Source organism: Sesamum indicum, linkage group LG10 (assembly GCF_000512975.1).
Source record: "Sesamum indicum cultivar Zhongzhi No. 13 linkage group LG10, S_indicum_v1.0, whole genome shotgun sequence".
Taxonomy (NCBI): domain Eukaryota; kingdom Viridiplantae; phylum Streptophyta; class Magnoliopsida; order Lamiales; family Pedaliaceae; genus Sesamum; species Sesamum indicum.
The window spans coordinates 3,809,512-3,832,370 of NC_026154.1; the positions used below are offsets into that span (position 1 = coordinate 3,809,512).

Below are 22,859 nucleotides of genomic sequence, written 5' to 3' on the forward strand. Positions count from 1 at the left end.
CCCGATTGCTCAGATCCTGAATGCATTTCGTCTGGCTATTCTCCGTCGTCTCTTCGTGCAGACCCAAAGCTTCCTCCATATATATCTATGGATTTGAAGACCACAGCACTGATGAACAACCCTTCTTCAAGGATAACTATAACTATTCAGATGGGTGTACGCGGAAGACTTCAAGGAGAATGGCAACTGTTACTTTTTACCAAGATAAATAAATTGATGAATATAAAATAGTAGGTACCTCTAATTAAACAAATATTGATCCAGAAAATGCAATTTAAGATGTGGTCCGGTCTAGGTGTCTTCAGAAAACGATTAAGCCGGCCGAATATTACTATATATATTATTATAGAATATAGATAGTATCGGTGGTTAGAGAAGGAAAAGAAAGAAGCAGCTGAAAGGCAGAACAAAAGTACAGAAGACAAGAGAACTGAGAAGAGAAGAGAAACGAACGGCAACACGCGCGTCCACTCTCCAGCCGGCGGTAGAGCTCCCTCCACCAATCTTCTCCATCGGTAGGTACTTTGCTCTTCAAAAAATTTGACTTATAATTTTTGCTTTGAAGGTGTTTGATGAAATGCCTAATAGAAATTTTTTGTTTGATTGATTGATTCATTGATTGTGTGCTTGAATTTGTATTAAAGTGATTTCACACTATCAGATCTGCAAGTATTGAGGTTGAACTTTGAAGTGATTTTACAATTTACGAGAAAAAAAAACTATTTTTCGATTTTAACCGAACCGAAACCAAATAATAAAAATCTCGAACTGAATTTTCTATTAATCGAAATGCACAGGCCTAGTCCAGTGTGGTTTAATGATACAAACCATTTGGTAGTACTGTACAAGTCAATGGAAAATTCTTGTTCCGACCCGACTCAGTCAAACTTAAATCAATTATATATGACTAGTGTAATACACTTATCGTATAATTAGTGTGGAGTATAGAAACAATGATAATCATATAACAAGTATGATATACTTGATTTGTAATTAATTTAATTTGATCATTCCTAATTCCAACAAATTTTTTTCACAAGTCATCTAGTGATATTTAGATAGCTATGTATTCATATGTATGGATTGATTCAAATTAGAATTTACTTAATTCAAAGCCAACGACTTAAAATTAGAATTTGGTTCAAGTACATTTGACCCCTCTATGATATTGGAATTTAAAAAAATCTTCCTATAAAAAACAAAAGAATGCAAAACCCCCCTTATAATTTTTAAAATATTGCGAACACCCCCTTGAAATGAGAGGTGCATGACACGCACAAATTTAATATATTTTTTATTTTGTTAATAATAAAAAAACATTTTTAGCCTTGTTATAAAATTATTAAATATCATGTCATACAGAAAAGTGGTTCAAATCTCATCAACAATATATCTACTATTCATATTTGTTTTCACTTGGATCTATGATTTACATTTAATCTCTTCTAATTAATGGTTCAAATTTATTTATAATATAGTTTGATATATCTGTTTTAATATAGAAATAAAAGTCCATCAACACTCATAAACCACGATTAATGATATCGTTGCGTTAATTTTTATGAAGTTAAAAATGTCTTTCATGATAAAATAATAACTTATTCAATTTTACAAATTTTATATTAATTGATCAATTTTTCTTCTCTTTCCTTCTTTTTATTAATGTAATGTATTAGTTATATATTTTACTCTTATTTATAATATATTTTAGACTGTGAAAGATTATTTATTATATACAAGCAAGGAAGCGTGCCACAACGGCTAGTAATATAAAAAATATTTTGTATTTTGATTTTTAGTCATTTATCTTTTTAAGATAGAAAATATATCGTGTAATTTTTTTTATTTTTCGTAATTCGTATTCTTTAGTTATCGGAGTTTGTAAATGTTACTAAGAAAAGTGTGTGTCCTCACATACTTTTTTAATTTGGAAACTTTATTCTCATTGATTAATTTAATGATTTATTTTGGCGTGTTATTTCAGTTCCACTTCACAAGTAAAAACAAAATTATTAATTTTTTGGGTAAATTACAACTATTTTTTCTTAAATTTGGATAATTACGAATGCCATTTTGTTGTTTGAAAAGTTACAAATACCTCTTTGATGTTTGATGAAATGATGTAACACTCAGATGAAAGTATGAAATTGTCAACTCTGTCGTTACTGTATTTTTTTTAAAAAAAATAAAAATTTGTATAAAAATCGAATGGAGTATATGAAAAAATAAAAAATTATAAAAAGTCATCCACTTATTCAATAAAAAAGAGTTAATTTTTTGAAAAAAATAAATAAAATTATAATTTTTAGTTCATAAGAGTATTTTGGTCAATTTACCACAAAAAAATAGATAAAAACCTTAAAAAACTAATATAATGAACTAATTATTTGACGGATATTAGAATTAGGAGAATATTAATAAATATTTATAATTATGTTAAATTTTAAGAATGATAATTGTAGTTCCCTTTATTTTTTAGGTTGTTCCTCCGAGTAAAGACTTGCATTGATACTGCAACACTGCAGTATTTGTGCATTTTTTTAAAAAAAATTATAAATAAATAAGCCCACCAAACAGTCCAGCTGCACATGTAACGTTTTGGAAACTTCAAAGGCCAATTAGAAATTTTGTAGAGGCGTTAGGCATTGAATATAATTTTATATTTAATTTCTTCTAATTAATTTTTTTACAACGGCTCTTTCTAAGACTTGCAAGATATTTGGATCAAAGTCCAAAGTCCGCTGAACCAGCAATTTTTTAAAATAATTATTTAATACTGTTCAGTGACTAATTGTTTAATGTTGGGTGAGAGAATGCAGCCAAGTTGCAGGTTACCACATTGTCAATGAGGTCTTCGACTCTCGTTCCCGGACATCAGATTGCTTTTCTCTCTTCCTTCCCACCATTGTCGACGTGCTAATTACTTGATATAGCTTTCGGTCAGCTGCGATGGCGGACGCCGCGGTTTCCTTTCTTCTCGAACTGCTGAGACAGAAGGCGAGGGAGCTTTCGAGATCACCGAATGAGGTGGCCGGGAAGATCGGACGAATAGAAGACTTGCTGAAGATGCTACCATCTCCCGTGAATAATTCTCGGGATAGACTAACTTCGGAATACAGGGTCAGCCTTCAAAGGGACACTAATGCCATTATATACAGGTTTGCGATTGTGAAGGAGAATTTTGGCATCGTAGTGGCCACTCAAGGAGGATGGTTCCTTAGATTTTTCAAGAAATTGGTCTGTGTGAGAATAGATCTTCGTGAAATCTATTCAGAGATTATAGAAATCGAAAACGAGATTTATCACCTTCTTGAGATTGATAAAGAGTTAAGTAGGAGAAATGGCGCTGGCCAAGAAGAAAGTTCAAGAGTAGAATATTTGTCAAGCCGCACAATATATGAGGATTTTGTTGGAATGGCGGACGAGATAAACGAACTGCGGTCATATATAATGAAACCGGAGTACAGGGCTATTGGGATATGTGGGATGGGCGGATTAGGCAAGACCGCAGTCGCTAAGAGATTGTTCAATGATCACCAAATCAAGAATCATTTCGACGCTGTTGCCTGGGTACATGTATCCCAAGATTTCCAGCCAATAATGATTTTCGAAGGTCTGTATATGCAACTTTATCCACGATATAGAGGGCGCATATCAGACATTGATGAAGCAGAGTTGAGCCAACGGGTTTACAGAATCCAACAAGAAAGCAGATGCCTGATTGTTCTGGATGCAATGTGGTCGTCGGATGCTTGGGAAAGCCTGCGGATCGCCTTTCCATCGGGGGAGACGGGTAGCAAAATATTGATCACAACTCGGGTCAAACATGTGGTGGAAACTGTGGAAATTGTGGCTGCAAGGAGATACATCCACAAATTGAGGTGCTTAACCCCGGACGAAAGCTCTGAGTTATTTTTGAAGCGCGTCCTCTCGACAGCCGTACCAGGTCAGTCAGCTTTTCGGCTTTGCCAAGATGAAATTAAATCATGACTTACAGCTCTGCAAAGCCTTTTGTTTTTTCTTTCTTCCGAGAATAACATTTTCTTTGGTGAAGATCATCGTCTTGCGAAGGGCCAAAATCGCCATTATTTGACGACGAAAAATGAAATTTTAGTCGAGTATGAATAATGGTATTCTCAGTACTGCATTTTTTTGAAAGATAAATTATAAGAAACTTTTTTAAAGTTTGTTATAACTATAAATATATCCTCACTATTTAGAGAAGTATATATACCTTCTAAAGTTATAATTATCGCTTGCGATAGCTTATTGTAAGGAGGTATTTATGAAAGTATTTCTAATTTTTCAAATAATGAGAAAATATTTGTAATAGAGCAAACCTCTTGCGAACCCTTTATAATTTATCCGTTTTTTTTAATTTAGTCTTCTGCTTTTAAATTGTGAGAAATTATAGTTATTTTTCAACTAATTTGAAAAATTGCATGTGATTTGCATATGACCAATTTAAATTATGTTTTTAGTCTTGTGATTAAGAGGAGTTTTCATTTTTAGGATTTGGGATTTTTGATTTTGCATAAATTAATTTACAAATTAAAATTGCTATTTAATTTATATGCAAATCATATGAAAATTTTCAATCAAATTCCTAAATTATAAGACTAAAATTGCAGTTTTTCCAAATTGGACTGCTTTGTTTAAGATCTTGATTAATTGTAATTGCTTGTTCCGGGGCTCCAGGTTGTAGGCCAGTAGTCTCATAACTAGCTTAGGTTTCTCCCGATTTATTGATTCTCATTATAATATTGGCAGAGTTCAACTCAGTAGACGGGATCATTGGCCTGAATCGGTGCTATACTTCGTACTTTGCTTTATATATGCACCATACCCTAGTGTAGGGAGTGAAGCAAATTGCACTTTTGGTTTCAAAGTTTATCAACTTACACATTTAATCTTATAGGCTTAAAAATTATAGCATTTAAGTAAAACAGATGTTATAAATTTTTATCTTATAGGATTAAATATGCTATAATTTTTATCTTATAGAATAAAAACGTTATAAATTTTTAGCCTATGAAATCAAATGTGCTAAATTCATAAACTGAATGACCAAAAGTCACTACAAGAAAATATAATATTAGCGATATACTATCAAGTAATAATGGGGGATTTCCTTCCTTGTTTCCGAAAATAAAAAGACCCCAACCCATATACCAGATTCCTAAGAGTGGACTATATGCCTAGATCCGCTTGCCCTATCTTATTTGTCCTATTCGAGGCCTTAAATTAGATGTCCTTATCCCTGCTGCCTTGTGCCTTTGCCATTCTAGAATTATACAATTAAAAACTCGCCATCGTTGTTCATCCCGTATGGAGTCATTTTCTTCATCCGACGTACCCTATCCATTTCTAGATAGAGCGGTATGCAGGCGAGCTCCTCACTCCTTACTACCTAGCTCCGGAAATACCAATCATAGCCGTCTCGTCTAGTCTCGATGTTATCGCTTTATGATTCCCCAATAGGCAAGTGAGGTAGCCCGAGAACCTCATTCGATAGCTCGACTAGTTTCTATGATCATTTAAGCGAATAGATGCCATGGATTTTATGCCAAATAAGGCCCCTTGAGGAAGCCCTTGTGATGGTTTACTTTCAATAGTTTTTTAATGAGCCTTCAGAGTGAGAAACTGTTAGAAAGTAGTTGCTATTGCCTTAAAGAGAATGCCCTTAGGTCTTTCTCTTTAATCCAGTATTTTACCGACTTGGGAAATCCCTCCGATCGAGGAGGCGAGAGCTGATTCGAAGAAGAAGCTCGAAGCTGACATCTATCGGAGTCAAGTGTGTGCGGCCGGCCATTCTTGACTGCAAGTAGGGAATGGAGTAAGGCCGCTACTGCTCTATCCCTGTTGGACTCTGAGCTATGAGTTCTGAGCTGGATGTTCCTTATGAGATGTAGCTATTGAGTTCCTTCTCTTTCTTCTTTATCTGTTCTATCATAGTGTTCTGAGCAGTCTTATAGATAGCTAAAGCCCTCGAGACCTCTTTTAGGATTCTATTAGCTCCTGGACCAGCATCTGAATCCATCGAGGGTGAGGGTCTGTTGCATTGCTGCTTTGAGTTGTAGTTTTTCCTTGTTAGACTTTTGTAGAGCGATGGCCGCCGTCTCGTAGCCTTCGCTGCCCATTAAAGTGCCTAGGACCTCCCTCATTATATAGATTCCCTCATACCACCTACGGACGCTTGGGGATTATTACCCTGTTTTCCGCTTGCAATCTATACTCTCAGGGAGACCGAGCTAAGGTGATCTCGACCATCTCTTAAGTAAATTGATAGCTCATTTTATGCCAAATAAGGCCTCTTAAGGAACTGCCCCTTATAGTTATCCCTCAATGGGTTTTCTAGGAGCCTTGACAGTGAGAAAAATGTAGCTCTTTAAGGTAGCTGCCCCCAGGCTCTACCTTAAGCCAGCTTTTACCGACCCTGGGGAACTTAAAGCAGCCTCCGAAAGAGGTGGCGAGAGCTTCTTCATAGAAGGAGCTCGAAGCTAACATCTTGAGGAAGCAAGGAGCTGTTAAGTTGTGAAGATTGATTTGAAGAAGAAAAGGATAACCTGATTCAACTTAAAAATCCCAAGTTGAGTTGGAGAAGGATAACCTGATTCAAAGTTGAGTTGGAGAAGGATAACCCGATTCAACTTAGAAATCCCAAGTTGAGTTGGAAAAAGGATAAGTCATGGCTATATATATACTACTCTTATTAGCATTGTTTTGTAGAGTAGAGTAGAATAAAGTAGAGAGAAAAGAAAGAGTTGAGACGAGGGTGAGTGTTGTCTTTCACGTGTGTTGAAAGACTTGCATACAAGTGTGTGTGTGTTGTACTCCTCAATTTTCCTCCTCTTTGAGTGTTTTCTCCTGGCTTGGTATCGCCCCCAAACGTAGGATTTATATCCAAATTGGGTTAACAAATTCGTGTGTCTTTTATCGCCTTCATATTCCACCTGTTATCCATCTTAACCCGATCCATTTCCTAACAACTGGTATCAGAGCCTGGTTCAAGGAGTTAAGATGGAGGGAAAGTTTCCAGTCGAACGGTTCAATGGTTCCGACTTTGGGTTTTGGCGTATGCAGATGGAGGCCTACCTGTACGGGAAGGACCTGTACGAACCACTTGCAGAGAAGTACGAGAAGACGAGTGATGAAGAATGGAAGGTGCTCGATCGAAAGGCGATGAGCGCAATAATCCTGTCGCTCTCTCGGAATGTCGCCTATCATGTGAAGGGAGCGAAGAGCACGAAGGAAGTCCTACAGAATCTTGCCGATATGTACGAGAAACCCTCAGCAATGAACAAGGTTATGCTGATGAAAAAACTATTCAGGTTGCAGAGGGAGGAGAGGAAGTCGGTGGCCGATCACCTCAATGACTTCAACCAACTCACGACACAGCTGGCGTCTGTGGATATCGTGTTTGACGATGAGGTAAAAGCGTTAATTTTGCTTTCATCTTTACCTGACAGTTGGGATGTGGTTGTTACTTCAGTGAGCACTTCGTCTGGGAAGGAGAAGATGAAGTTCGACAACATCAGAGACATGATGTTGAACGAGGAAACCCGTAGAAAGCAAACGGGTGGATCATCTGGCTCTGCACTACATACAGAGTCTAGAGGGAGACTTGACACACGGGGTAAATACCGTGGAAGGTCAAGGTCCAGGGGGAAGAACAAGGGCAAGAAGGAGATGGTGTGCTGGAACTGTGAGAAGCCCGGACACATGAAAAGCGAATATCGGGCGCCAAAGAAGGAAAAGGAGGGCTGGACAGCGAATGCCGCCACGGAAGAGATCACGGATGCACTCTTGTTGAGTGTGAGCAGTTCTTCCGATGATTGGGTTGTGGATTCAGGGGCCTCATTCCACTCATGCAGCAACAAAGACATCATGGAGCCATACACCTCAGGTGATTTTGGCTTAGTTTATCTTGCAGATAACAAACCCCTCAAGATTGTAGGAAAGGGAGATGTGCGGATCAAATCAACGAATGGGTCATGCTGGACCCTACATGATGTGAGACACATACCAGGACTGAAGAGGAACTTGATCTCAGTCGGACAGCTGGATAGTGATGGATTCCACACGACATTTGGAGACGCGAAGTGGAAGATCAGTCGGGGAGCAATAACTTTGGCACGAGGACTAAAGTCGGGAACGCTCTACATGGTGGGAGGATCCAGTTCAAACATCCCCTTTGCAGGAACTGTATCGCAGGCTAACCTGTGGCACAATCGCTTGGGCCACATGAGCGAGAAAGGAATGAACGTGCTGAAGTCGAAAGGACGGTTGCCCAAGTTAAAATCGGTGGAGGTGGGTCATTGTGAACACTGCGTGTTCGGAAAGCAGAAGCGGGTGAGCTTCTTGACCACAGGAAGAACTCCAAGGAAAGAAAAGTTGGAGCTTGTTCACACCGATTTGTGGGGGCTAGCACCAGTGTCATCTCTTGGTGGATCAACGTACTACATGACATTCGTCGATGACTCCACTAGAAAGGTATGGGTGTATTTCTTAAAAAGAAAATCTGATGCCTTTGATACATTCAGGAGATGGAGGGCACTAGTAGAAAATGAGACAGGTCTACAAGTGAAATGTCTCAGATCGGATAACGGTGGCGAGTACAACAGTGAAGGTATCAAGAATTACTGCGCCGACCATGGAATCCGAATGCAGAAAACAATCCCGGGGACACCTCAGCAAAATGGCGTTGCTGAGAGGATGAACAGAACACTGAACGAGCGTGCGAGATGCATGCGATTGAAGAGCGGACTACCAAAGATGTTTTGGGCAGATGTAGTCAACATGGCTGCTTTCTTGATCAATCGAGGGCCTTCTGTCCCGTTGAACAACAGGATACCAGAAGAGGTATGGAGTGGTAAGAAAGTGGATCTTTCTTTCTTACGTACGTTTGGTTGTTCAGCTTATATTTTGAACGATGATCGGACTAAGCTGGATGCTAAGTCGATTAAATGTACATTCATTGGGTATGGGACTGACGAATTTGGGTATAGATTCTGGGATGATCAAAACCGGAAAATAATTCGTAGGAGGAATGTTATATTCAATGAGGATGTAATGTACAACGACAGGAAGGTAAGCCCGGACGATGACAAGAAGGAAAGGGATTTGTTGATCTCGACATTTCAAATTTCGGAATCATAAGACCAGCAGATACGGATTCAGTGGGAGTTCAAACGGACGAAACCGAACAGACAGAGATAGAGCCAGAACCAGTATCGGAGGAACTGATTACTGAAAGTAGCACACCCTTGGCACTGGGTTGAGAACCGAGGCTGAGAAGGGCCCCAGATAGGTACTCCCGCTCTCTTTATTACTTGTTTTTGTCTGATTGTGGAGAACCCGAATGTTACGCAGAGGCAGTCAATGATGTCCACAAGAGCAAGTGGGAGCTTGCGATGAACGACGAGATGAACTCGTTGAAGAAAAACAACACATGGGAATTGTGTCAGCTCCCAAAAGGAAAGAAGGCCCTACAGAACAAATGGGTCTATCGGATTAAGGAAGAATCAGACGGGAAGAAGCGGTACAAGGCAAGACTCGTAGTAAAGGGATTCCAACAAAGATACGGTATTGACTTTACTGATGTTTTTACACCTGTTGTCAAGTTAACTACTATTCGTCTTGTGTTGAGCATGGTAGCGGCAAAGAACTTGGAGTTACAACAGATGGATGTGAAAACAGCCTTCCTACACGGGGATCTTGAGGAGGAGATATACATGGTACAACCAGAGGGGTATAATGGAGATGATCAGCAGGTGTGTTGCCTGAAGAAAAGCCTGTATGGATTGAAACAGGCTATGCGGCAGTGGTACAGGAAGTTTGACAACTTCGTGCTAGAGATAGGTTTCTCTAGATGCAATGCTGATCATTGCTGCTACGTGAAGAGGTTCGATGAGTTTTTTATCATACTACTCCTGTATGTTGATGACATGTTGATAGCAGGATCAAATGTCAAGGAGATCAATAGGCTCAAGGATCAGTTATCGAGAAAGTTTGACATGAAAGATCTTGGCGAAGCAAGACAGATATTGGGCATGAAAATCACAAGGAACAAAGGTATTGGTAAATTATGGTTATCTCAATCTGATTATATTGAGAAGGTATTATGCAGATTCAAGATGGAAAATGCAAAACCGGTTGGAACGCCATTGGGAAATCAGTTCAAACTATCCAACAGTGATTCGCCCCAGACTGACTCCGAACGTGCAAAGATGAAAGTCACACCGTATGCCTCAGCAATTGGGAGCCTGATGTATGCTATGATCTGTACTCGACCGGATATAGCACATGCAGTGGGAGTAGTTAGCCGTTTTATGAGCAATCCAGGAGTGATGCACTGGGAAGCTGTGAAATGGATTCTTAGGTACCTAAGGGGTACTAAGGACCGAGCATTGGTGTTTGGTAAGGGCAAGCTTACCTTGTTTGGGTTTGTTGACGCTGATTTTGCAGGGAGTGACTATGACAAAAGGAGGAGCACTACAGGGTACGTGTTCACATATGGCGGTACAGCCGTATCCTGGGTCTCAAAGTTGCAGAAGGTTGTCACACTGTCCACGACGGAAGCTGAGTACGTGGCAGTTACTGAGGCAGCTAAGGAGCTCATTTGGCTGCAACACTTGTTGGGTGAATTAGGGAAACCTCAGGCAGATGTGATTCTTCATAGCGATAGCCAGAGTGCGATCCATCTGGCAAAGAATCCCGCGTTCCATTCGCGGACAAAGCACATCGAGATCAAGTACCATTTCATCCGACAACTTCTGGAGAAGAAGGCACTGCAGCTGGAGAAGATCCAAGGAGAAAAGAACCCTGCGGACATGCTAACCAAGGCGGTTGCGATGGAGAAGTTGAAGCTGTGTACGGCTTCGACTGGCCTTGATGACTAGAGTGGACAAACCCGGCGGTACCAAGAAAGAAGTGGAGAAAAGCTAATCAATCTTCAAGTGGGAGATTGTTAAGTTGTGAAGATTGATTTGAAGAAGAAAAGGATAACCTGATTCAATTTAGAAATCCCAAGTTGAGTTGGAGAAGGATAACCCGATTCAAAGTTGAGTTGGAGAAGGATAACTCGATTCAACTTAGAAATCCCAAGTTGAGTTGGAAAAAGGATAAGTCATTGCTATATATATACTACTCTTATTAGCATTGTTTTGTAGAGTAGAGTAGAATAAAGTAGAGAGAAAAGAAAGAGTTGAGACGAGGGTGAGTGTTGTCTTTCACGTGTGGTGAAGACTTGCATACAAGTGTGTGTGTGTTGTACTCCTCAATTTTCCTCCTCTTTGAGTGTTTTCTCCTGGCTTGGTATCGCCCCCAGACGTAGGATTTATATCCAAACTGGGTTAACAAATTCGTGTGTCTTTTATCGCCTTCATATTCCACCTGTTATCCATCTTAACCCGATCCATTTCCTAACAGGAGCTAGCGGCTGAAAACCCGGCTGCAAGCCTATCTGTAAGCCAAGAGAGCTATCCGACCCGATCATTCCTGACTGCAAGGAGGGAATGGAATAAGGGTCTACCTATCTTACCGACTCAGGGATAGCTGCGATCATAACGCCGGGGGCAAGGAACGAAGACCAAAGAATTCGTTCCGCAGCCGAGAGTGGAACTGCACCGAAAGCGGTTTCACTCGAGGAAGACCGGAAATGGCACATCAAGCCTGCTCCTTGGAACCAGGCTTGTGGGCCATTGACGGCGGGGAGCAGCGACCTTACCCTTGGTCTAAGGGAGCTGCGGATCCCTCCGGTAGAGAGCAGCTATCACTGACCGAAAGGAAGGGATAGTCAATTAACGTAGTGAGTTCACGTAGTTAACAAACGGAGTAAGAATAAAAGAACATTTCGCGGGCAGGTATGTATGTATGCGCGATGTAGTAGAGATCCCGAGCCAGGACTGTATTCCTACAGTTGGTACTACTGCAAAGTCCGGAACAACTGGTATATACCGGTTAGCTAATACAACTAGGCAGTTATGAGCTAGGAGCTAAGCTGCTAATACCAAGAGTGGTACACCAATAGGCCGACCAGCGCTATTCTGACTCCCAGGAAGAATAGAATAAGCTGGTCTACTGCTCTTACCCTAGGGGAATACCTAGAGAGCTGGAGTTAGAGCTAGAGCTAGCGGCTGAAGACCCGGCTGATAAGCCTGTCTGTAAGCCAAGAGAGCTATACGGCCCCACTATTCAGGACTGAAAGGACGTAATGGAGTAGGGGGCCTACCTATTTAATACTGGAATGACGAACGAGTTCTGCCTATGAAAACCGCAGGAAAATAACCCCCATGATAGATTGTTCATCAAATGATTTGCCTTCTCCTTACCAGAAATTCATTGTACCCTTTCCGGCAAAGTATTGTTTTAATCAGACATCAACAATTCAAGGTAGACCACAACAACACGGAAAGATACAGAGGAATAAGACTGACAGCTCTGGGACCTCCCCCCAATCAAGAGGTTACTCAAGAGTAAACTCTTGGTTGGGGTTCAGGGTGGTCGGGGAGAATCCCGCACGAGTGAGGTGAACGAAGTGCAACAAACGAGCCGGACAAACCGAATACCATCGTTCGGATGCCTCACTCCCTTTTAGCAGCAAGTTTACTACCAGCAGCAATGGTCGCTTCGCTCCTCCCTAGCTACCCTCCGCTCCTGCTTTCCAACTAGTGGCTGCCATTGTATTCCGGAATTTCTGCTTTACATATTAGCAATATACTATCAAGTAATAATTTTAAAGTTATCATTAATAATATATAATAATAATTTTTATCTTATCACTATATAATTATTAGTGACAAAAAATGTGTATAAACTTGTTACTAAATACAATTAGTGACACACTATAGTGACAACATAAAATAGTGACAACTATTATTTGTTGTCATTAGATCATCATTATACATGAGTCACTAATTGTATGTGGTGACAACTTTGTACATTATTTTTTGTCATCATTCACGTTAATAATAATTGATGTGTGCGACTTTAGCACGAATCCAAAGTTCTTGGATCTTGATGTTGGACTTGGGCTAATTGAGTGAAAACTCTTGAGAAAGAGGACCTGCAAAACAAAAAGTTAGCACTTTAATGGTTAAGTTAGTTCCAAATTTAAGAATAGATGAATATAAGAATGAATTATGACGAGAAATTATGATAAAAGTGAGAATTATGTGTGTAAGAAGACGAAATTAGAGTAGTAGATAGCAGTAAGAGGAGTTCTCGAGTGTGGAAGAGGATATCTGTTGAGGGGTACCCTCCCCTATTTATAGAGAAGGAGTCCCTCTGTACCAAGAGTTTCGGTGAGAGGGTTCTGTATGCCCAGAGAGGAAGTTGGGATTCAGGAGGGGATAATGTTCCACCTTATCCATTTCTTAAGCAGCAAGTCTTTGGATGAAGGGGACTCCTTTTTTGTGCAAATTCCTACCTGGTAGTGAGTCCTCTTAGGCTGAAGAGTCCAACCCCTTGAGGGCACCTTCTTCCCATTGAGCTGACCTTAGAAAGATGCAGCAGGCCTTCGTACTGGGCCTCCTTCTTGAGCCAGACTTTGCAGACTTCATCCTTTGACGGATTTTGGGATGGGGGCTCCTCCTTAGGCCGAGTCCAGCGAGCCTCCCTCTTAGACTGATCTTGAGGAAATATGCCTCATTCCTTTGTCAATTTGTTTTCTGGGGCATCAGCCAAGGTCGCCCGCCTGTGTACTTTCTATGGGGCATCTACCTAGGCCGCCTATCAAGTGTTTTTGGGGCCTCTCATGACTTGGGCCTCCTACCTAGGCTGCCTATCAAGTGTTTTTGGGGCCTCTCATGATTTGGGCCTCCTAGGATGTTATGGGCCTATCGTTATTTCCCCTCAAAAAATAAGAAATTTTATTTCAATTAGTATATCTCATATTTAATTTTTTATAATATTTATCATTTATATTATTAAAATATTGAGTACTAATAAGAAACTTAATATTTAATTCAATAATGCTACCACTATGTAATATATGTGTTCATTCTTATACACAACGACTTCCAGATGGCCAAAAAAACTGTTAATTAATCTTAGCAATTTAAATTTATAATTTTTATGATATAGGAATTATATTAAATATGTGAAATTATAAATTTTGTTAGTGATAAATTATTCAAATTTCTGAAGACTCTAACATCAACTATAGATGAGCAATTTTGAAAATAAATTAAAAAGGGTAAATTTAAAATAAAATTATTATAATGAGAGGAAAGTGGATTTAAAAGAAATTTAAATTTTTTGAGAAATAGCCAAAGTGCATTTTAAAACAGTTCCATCAGCAAAAACAATAACATCCCTGACATCTTAATTATGTGTATTCTTTTGAAACTAGAAGTTGAAAAATATATTTCCAAAACTCTCGCAAATACCGACTTGTATATTTATGACTGCTTTTTTATACATGTGCATCGCCAATGTGAAGTGTAAATTAAGATGAGAAACATTGATAAATAAAAAGGATCTGAATTGGTTGGCTATTACTTATTGTCATAAGCAATTTTAGGACAATTGTTTACTATTGACAAGGCTACGAAACTGATAGCATCGTCCTAACCCTGTTAATATACACTATTTGGTATGTATATTTTAGATAATTCATTAATAACTACATTTTCGTTGCTAAATTCATTAGCAAGTAAATTTAGTATTAAATAAAAGTAGAATCGCATTGAAAATTTTAATTACTAATTAGCTTGATGCTGATTTATTTCGGTAGCTGTCAAGCCATTTCCTCGTAGTTTAGTTTAGTCTTTGTAATGTGAAACCTCATTTTTGCAGACCTTGGAGACAACAGAATAGTTGAGGAAATGGGGAAGGACATGGGAAAATGTTGTGAAGGCCTGCCGTCAGCTATCCTCGAATTTGTAGGCTTTATGGCGACAAAGCATAGCTTGGAGGAGTGGGTGGAAGTGCATAAAAAGCTCCAATCTTTTGTTAGGAGGAGCCTGGAGCTTGGAGCTACCTTACAAATATTAGCTTTGAGTTATGATAACTTGCCACATTTTCTGAGACCATGTTTTCTTTATTTGGGGTATTTGCAAGAGAATTCTCGGATAGAAGCAGAAAAGTTATACTTGTTGTGGTTAGCTGAAGGATTTATATCACTAGAAGACAACGGAAAAGACGAAATATTATTGAATGCGGCAGAAAGATATTTGGATGACCTTGAACAAAGAAGCATGATTGAGGTGCATGAAGAGGAAGTGCCTACAGTCACAAGGTTGAATTCTTGCCGACTTAGTGAACTGATGCGAGAACTATCTCTTGCAATTGGCAAAGATGATGGGTTTTTCAAAGTTGTGGATTTTGGATGCGGAACGCAGCAGGCGACTGGATCGTCTTCCTCATGCCGACTTTCCATAAATTTGGACAAATACGAACATAAATATGTTTTCGAAGTAAAGACAGATGAAGAGGAGAAAATGAGGTGTCTTCTAATTTATGCAAAGGAGAACCAGAAAAAACTGGTCTGGCCTCGATCGTTGTCTAGTTTAGTGAAATTTCAATCTCTAAGAGTCTTAGATTTTATGGGAATCCCCTTTCAAGAGACAAAACTACCAAAGGGTATTGGCTTACTAGTCCATTTGAGGTACTTGAGCTTTAAAGGTTGTAATTTGCCGAAGCTACCATCATCAGTTGGAAAATTGAAGTTCTTGTGTGTTCTTGATCTTCGGGTTACAAAGAAAATGATCATACCAGATGTCCTTTGGAAGTTGAAAAAGTTGAAGCATCTATATTTTCCATCAACATTTGAAACAGATGGTGCTCCTAAATTAAGACTTGATGGCTTGTTAGAGCTCGAGACAGTTACCAACCTGGACGTGAACATGTGCAATGTTAGCGATCTCCTCCAGTGTTATAACCTATGCTACCTAGCTTTGAGTATAACTGAGAGTCTTGAGGAGATTGAACGTGTTGTAGAACGCATGAACATGAATTCAGGTGTTCATTTTCTCCGCACTTCCCTGGAAGTAAGGGAATTTGATTGCTATACGGAAGAAAGAATTTCTGTCTTGAGACAACTTATCGGATGTCATTCTCTCATTGTCTTGTGCTTGGGGGGCCACATAGGTCGGCTACCGCTTCACGATGAAATCTCTTCTAATCTTGCCAAGATTGTTCTCATTCGTTCAGAACTTATGGAAGATCCAATGACAACGCTGGAGAGACTTCCTAATTTACGTGTATTGGAACTGGATGTTGATGCTTTTAAAGGCAAAGAGATGACCTGTTCAGCGTCGGGCTTCACTGAGCTCAGAAGGCTAAAGCTCTCAAATTTGCGGTACTTAGAGAAGTGGATTGTGAAAGATGGAGCTATGCTCCGGCTTTCGACTTTAACCATTGTTAATTGTGAGAAACTGATCATGCTGCCTGAGGAATTACAATTTGTTCATCATCTCCAGCAAATGACAGTCTCAGGAATGCATAAAAAATTTAAAGACAGCATTCGGATGGTAAAAGGCATGGTGGAGAACCAGCATGTGCCTTCAATCACCATTGAAGATTAATGAGCTCCATACATGTTACCGCTCATGAGGTAATTCAAATAACTTCACATCAAAAAAATTTGAAATCTATCGAGATTGCATAAAATATAGTTCGCGATGGGAGTTGAAACATTAAAATATCCTTTGTAATATGAACTTACTTAAAACAATTGTTATTAGGGATGTGAAATGCTTTGCTACTTCTTATCCATAAATCTAGATGTAGTCTTAGTATTTTGTGCATCCTTTCGACAACTTACATATTTCTTCTTCGGCAATAACATGAATTTTTGTTCAGAAAAGAGTGTCATTAGAAATTTAAAATCCCTGCTCTGATCCATAAATTCAAATGCAGTCTTAGTATTTTGCACCTACATCCTTTCAGCAACTCATATAGTTCTTGTTTGGTCTATAATTCCTAGAATTATCAGTTTAGGAATTTAGATTTGGGGGTCTAAGACTTACATTAATTTTTATAATATTTCATGATAATTATGATCTTTTTCCAGTTGTGTTGTAGGATATTGGTCAAGTACAGTTAGAATAATTATCATTTTATTTTTGGTAGTTAGTTGATTGGGTTTAGTGGAATCTGAATTGAGTCTACCATACATGCTTATTATATTTTTTTGGTTGAATTCCCTAAACCTAAACAGGCTTAATACATGCTCTGTGATTTTGCACAACAACAGAGAAAATATTCAAATAACTTCGTAATTCTCACGAATGCCTTATTTGGATTATTGATGTTTGGATCTTGACTTTTATCTGTGCGTCTTCATAATCAGATCAACATTTGTAAATGTCAAATATAAAGCTTACTCGTTGAGTTTTTGTATTATTCAAAGGTAAAATTTATTTAGGAGAAATATAATATGTAAGGGTGAATAGCAATTTATTTCCGTTAAATGAGCAAATTATCATCTCTATAAAAAAAATAGTAATTATACCCTCATGTGATTTTTAAAATGAAGCAATTTAACTCCCTATCTAAGAAGATAAATTGCTTATTTTAAAAAAATAGAGATGTAAATTATTGTATTTTAGAAAATACAAGGAGGTAAATTGTTATTCTTTTACAAATGGGGTAATTTGCTCATTTGTAATATCACAAGTGGTTGCTTACATTTTTTTCCTAACATTTAATCATAATTAATTGTGACGGTTAATAATAAATAGTTGTAACAAATCGTTATTGACCACGATCATACAACAATTGTTGGTCGTAATTTTTTTATTTGTTATGGCAAATATTTATATCATAATTCTTAATTCTAACAAATAAATTTTCATAATATAAAAATTAAGTTTTTAATTAATTTTATTTATCCATAATTAATAATATTCATTTACTAACCCTAGTCTTTAAAGTGGGTAAGGGTGTCTCAACTCTCCATATTGAAAGCGTGTACAATGGTCAACTCTACAATTGCATTGGCCTAAACAAAAAAGACAAAATACTAAAATCCAACCATATAAAATATCTTCGGTGATTTTAAAATTGTTTGAGAAACAGATCCAACCACTACGTTGGGTGTTCATCCGAAAGTTGACTTGTTTATTTCAAAGCTGAAAGGGGCAAGCAAGAAAACAAAAACAGAGTTCAAGAAGACAAAGTGTAATTCATCCGGGAGAAAAATGTGTTGATTGTACAAGATACTGCAATTATTCGCCTCCACCCCAGCCAAACAAACTATTGTAAGTTTTTCTGTCTCAATGGCGGATGCAATAGTAAGTTTTGCCACTTCATCACTGAAAAACCTTCTGATGGAACAATACGACTTATTGTCTGGAGAAAAGATAAAAGAATACGAGGAATACCTGAAAAATGAGATGCCGCTGATAAAAGCTTTGCAAAAGGATGCAGAAAGAAGTCGATCTGCGGACGAGAGGATCAGGCTCTTTGCCAGGAATATTATAGACCTTATTTACAGGATTGAGGATGCAATGGAGTACATAACCATTAAGATGGAGTATCCAGGAGCAACATTCTTCAGAAAATGGGTTCAAATGGCATCAGCTAAAGAAGTTGAAGCAGAGATGGAGGAAATCAGCAACAGGGTTGAGTTCCTCTCCAGGATTGCCCAAGTAATTGGCATTACTCAAGCCGCAGGAGAAAGTTCATCAAATCGGAGTACTAAATTGTCTAGGCAAACAAATGGTCACGATCATTTTGTTGGAAGGGTAGAAGAGATGGAGCTACTGCGTTCATATATTAAGGATCCCAAGTGTCGGGTTATTGCAATATGGGGCATGGGTGGTTCAGGCAAGACCGCTCTTGCTAAGAAGTTGTACCAGGATTTCCAGGACAAGAATCATTTCTACGCTGTTGCCTGCGTTTATGTCTCCCAAGATTTCGAGCCCAGGAGGGTTTTCGAAGATCTTTATTTGCAGTTTTATCCATTTCACAGGGAAGACGTGTCGGCGATCAGGGGAGAGGAGTTGGCCCGACGGGTTTGTGAAATCCAGCAAGATAGAAAGTGTCTAGTGGTTCTGGATGACATTTGGTCTCCAGATGTTTGGGAAACTCTTCGTATTGCGTTCCCGTCAGGGGACACAGCTAGCAAAGTATTGATCACAACTCGGGTCAGACAAGCGGCGGAGGCTGTTGAAATTGTGGCTGAGAAGAGATACATCCACCGGTTGAGGTATTTTACCGAAGATGAAAGCTGCCAGTTGTTCCGGGAAAGGGTTCTCCTGATGGATCTGCCAGGTTAGTTTCCTCCACATTATTGAGACACCCTTGTCTTTTCTGCTCCAGAAACACTTTCTACAGATGATATAGCTAGAAAAAGAGAAACTATTTTATCTCCAGTTCGTAAAATGATAGAAATCAAATTTAAGACATTTATTTGTTGGATTGGATTCATTCACACCATTAATCTTTGATGAAATCATTAGACCACATAAAAGTTTAAACGAAACAAAGTTCAAAAGATAACTTGAAATATTGTTTCTACAATGCTTAACTAGTAGTAAACTTTTATAAAATAAAGTTAAACTCAAAGAGGAGCCAGCAATCGAAAAGACAGATGAATGACTTATTTATAATTACTATGGAAAAACTTGAATTAAATCAACGTTCAAGAAATCCACTACAAGAAATAATTCTAATAGCAACGACATATGTTTCTTGCAAAATAGTGGAATTCGTTGTTAATGTAAATTAACAATGAATTTAATAGGAATTTTATTTGCTAATTAGCTCGATGCTTAGCCTAAAACTTTTTGGTAGTTTTTGAGTCATTTTCTTAATATAACAAAAAAAGGAAACATCCTACGTCTTTCTATCTATGTTATCACTTACAGGATTTACGACACTCTATGTCATCACTTAGATGCTTTATCATCTTCATATGTCTACTGTGCATTTGAGAGATGAGAAACTAAAGTGAGACGAACAGTAAGGATGAGAGGAGAGTAATGAAAAATTTCGGCCCTTTCAAGATTTAAACATAAACATAGTTGTCTCCAAATAATTTGGCTAATTGTATTTCTATTGGTGTTTGTGCTCCATCTTAGTATAGAGACTATATAGGCGAAACGCCTCTTAAACAGTATCGGTGGTCATATTACAAAGTACGTAGGAGAGAAAATTAACTTGTATAACTGTAGTTTGCTCCTTCAATTGCATGCTCAACTTCATTTTATATTTGCAGAAAGTGAAGCTGATAAAATATTAGAGATGGGAAACAAAGTGGTAAAATTTTGTGAAGGTCTTCCGTCACCGGTCGTTAACTTCCTACAATTTGTTGCAACAAAGCACCACTTGGAGGACTTGAAAGTAGTGCATCAAAACCTTGAGTCTTATGTTAGAAAGAGCCAAGAAAGTTGGGGAGCAGGATCAACATTACAACATTTATCTTTGAGTTATGATGACTTACCAGATTTTCTCAAGCCATGTTTTCTTTACTTGGGGAATTTCGGAGAACATGCTCAAATTGATGCAGAGAAATTGTACCTTTTCTGGGTGGCTGAAGGGCTTATCTCTTTAAAAGACTGTGGAGTAGGGGAAAGACTGAAGGATGTAGCAGAAAGGTATTTGAATGATCTGGCACAGAGAAGTATAGTTGATGTGCATGAAGAGGAACTTCCAACGGTCACAAGGTTTAAGTCTTGTCGGCTTAATCCACTGATGCGTAACCTTTCTCTCTTCAAGAGCAAAGAGCAAGGTTTTTTCAAAGTTGAGGATTTTGGACATGGACATAATAGGCCGATGCATGATTCTTTGTCACAGAATCAAGTCTACCGACTGGCCATAGATTTTGACAAGTATGAAGATGGATATGATTTTCCTTTAGAGGATAATGAGAAGAAGCACATCCGGTGTCTCCTATTTAGTGCAAAGGAGAACCGGCCAAGATTCGGGTGGCCAAAGAAGTTATCTAGTTTAATTGGATTCAAATATCTCAGGATTCTATATTTTGATGGATTTGACTTTCAAGTGATCAAGCCACCCCAGGATATCGGCAAACTGTTCCTTCTGAAGTACTTGAGTTTTAGAAATTGTGTTTTGCCGAAGCTACCATCATCAGTTGGCAACTTGATGCAATTGCTCATTCTTGATCTACGAGTTCGACCCCTCAGTAAAATTACCATACCCAACATCCTGTGGAAACTGAAAAAGTTGATGCATCTGTATTTTCCTGATTCTTTTCATACACGTGATGCTCGCAAATTGAGACTTGAAGGTTTGACAAAACTTGAGACAATCATAAACTTCAACACGGGGATGCTCAACTTTGAAGATCTCTCCCAGTTAACCAATCTTCGGTACATATCTTCAAAAATTGCAGGGAGCTCCGAGGAGATAGTATGCATCACTAGATGCATGAAAGATGATGACTTACTTTCCACATCCCTGGAGATAAGGAACTTCGATTGTTACGCAGAAGAAAAGCACTCTGTTTTCAGAAATGTTTTAGAATGTCAGGCTCTAACTGTCCTCTTCATGGAGGGACACATATTTCGTTTACCAGTTCATGATAGAATTTCTGGGAGTCTTGCTAAGCTTGTTCTTGTTGGTTCACAACTCGGTGAAGATCCAATGAAAACACTGCAGCATCTTCCTAAATTACGTGAACTAATCTTGAATGATGATGCCTTTGTCGAGAAAGAAATGGTCTGTTCAGCAGCGGGCTTTATCGAACTTGAACGTTTAGAGATATGGAATTTGCATAAATTAGGAAAGTGGACTGTCCAAGATCAAGCTATGCCCAAACTTTCTACTCTGGCCATTGTAAATTGTCGGAAATTGGAAATGCCACCAGAAGGATTACAATTTGTTCGTCGACTCCAACAAATGAACGTCTGGGAAGTACATGAAGAACTGGAAAAGAGTCTTAAGAAGGTAGAGGAGCAGATGAGAATGGAGAATGTGCAGCCTTTACCTAAAATCTTGTTTAAACATCCTTGCAGTGATGATGAAAGAACGCGGGACAGCAAGGTAAATCACATCCTCCAGTCGCTTGATTATTTTCTTTATCAGAAGGCTTTCAATGGTGATTTGTTCCGGATCAATATCCATTCGGTCTTAAAATTTCAAATGACAGTGATTAGAAAATAGATGAAAATGAACCTTAAACAATTTCAATTTATTGTAACTTGAAATTATCCAACAAACTCCATATATTTGTTATTATGAATTTAAAAATCTGTAACTTCTAAAATCCTTTAAACCAAACGCAACTTCTTATACCAATCGATTCTTATCTGACTTCTGATCTCTTGCTTGCAGAGTGGCCCTTCATGATGCAAACTCAAACGCATTCATTGCCAGAGATTCCGAGCAGGATCCTCTCCGTGTCTAGCAGTGACAGAATACATCAAATTACCTTTCGCGCGTTCAGAAGCACAATTCTGAACAAATAAAGTGTGATAATTATAATGTGTCCGTTTGTGAGATTATAAACCTCAAGTTCGGTTGTGAGCATTTTGCTTTCATATATTGAACAACTGCGGATGCATGCTTGAATTGTTCAATAATGCATATCGTCCTAAATAACTCAAACTTGCAAGCAGGCAATGGTTTGGTTAAAATGTCTGCAACTTGTTCGTCTTTTTTGCAATAGACAAGAATCACATCTCCATGTTTCTGTAGTTCCCTTAGGTAGAATAACTTGATGTTAAAGTGCTTAGATAAATGCACTTGCTTAAATATTCATAAATGCTAGTATTTATAGTGTACGGTACCGTATGATAAGGTGTCACGTGGCATCATCAGAGCCTCCTGGTGTCAGGTGATCCTACGGTTACCAAAACGAGGGTCCATTGGTCTGGGTCAGACTGGTCAGGTCGGCCGACCCGACCCACGCCTTCATGCGCGGATCCTGTTCTTTGCTGCAAATTTTT

At 38.6% G+C, this 22,859-nt stretch overlaps 2 protein-coding genes across 2 annotated transcripts; both read left to right on the top strand.

The window, feature by feature from the left end:
• On the top strand, positions 352-16,723 carry LOC105171865 (probable disease resistance protein RF45). Its single transcript, XM_011093114.2, has 3 exons — positions 352-515; positions 2,820-3,946; positions 14,800-16,723. Exons 2-3 carry the CDS (start codon positions 2,950-2,952, stop codon positions 16,527-16,529), a joined length of 2,727 nt encoding a protein of 908 aa, XP_011091416.1. The 5' UTR covers positions 352-515; positions 2,820-2,949; the 3' UTR covers positions 16,530-16,723.
• Positions 17,874-22,482, top strand: LOC105171866 (probable disease resistance protein RF45). The gene is made up of 3 exons (XM_011093115.2): positions 17,874-19,221; positions 20,168-21,954; positions 22,246-22,482. The coding sequence occupies exons 1-3, from the start codon at positions 18,225-18,227 to the stop codon at positions 22,258-22,260; spliced, it is 2,799 nt and encodes a 932-aa protein (XP_011091417.1). The 5' UTR covers positions 17,874-18,224; the 3' UTR covers positions 22,261-22,482.

What these genes read in the sequence shown, in the direction of transcription:
- LOC105171866 (XM_011093115.2), top strand. Translation starts at nt 18,225, where the DNA reads ATGGCGGATGCAATAGTAAGTTTTGCCACTTCATCACTGAAAAACCTT. An exon ending in TCTCCTGATGGATCTGCCAG is followed by an intron (nt 19,222 to 20,167) that starts GTTAGTTTCCTC and finishes TTATATTTGCAG; the next exon opens with AAAGTGAAGCTGATAAAATA.
- LOC105171865 (XM_011093114.2), top strand. Translation starts at nt 2,950, where the DNA reads ATGGCGGACGCCGCGGTTTCCTTTCTTCTCGAACTGCTGAGACAGAAG. An exon ending in CCTCTCGACAGCCGTACCAG is followed by an intron (nt 3,947 to 14,799) that starts GTCAGTCAGCTT and finishes TCATTTTTGCAG; the next exon opens with ACCTTGGAGACAACAGAATA.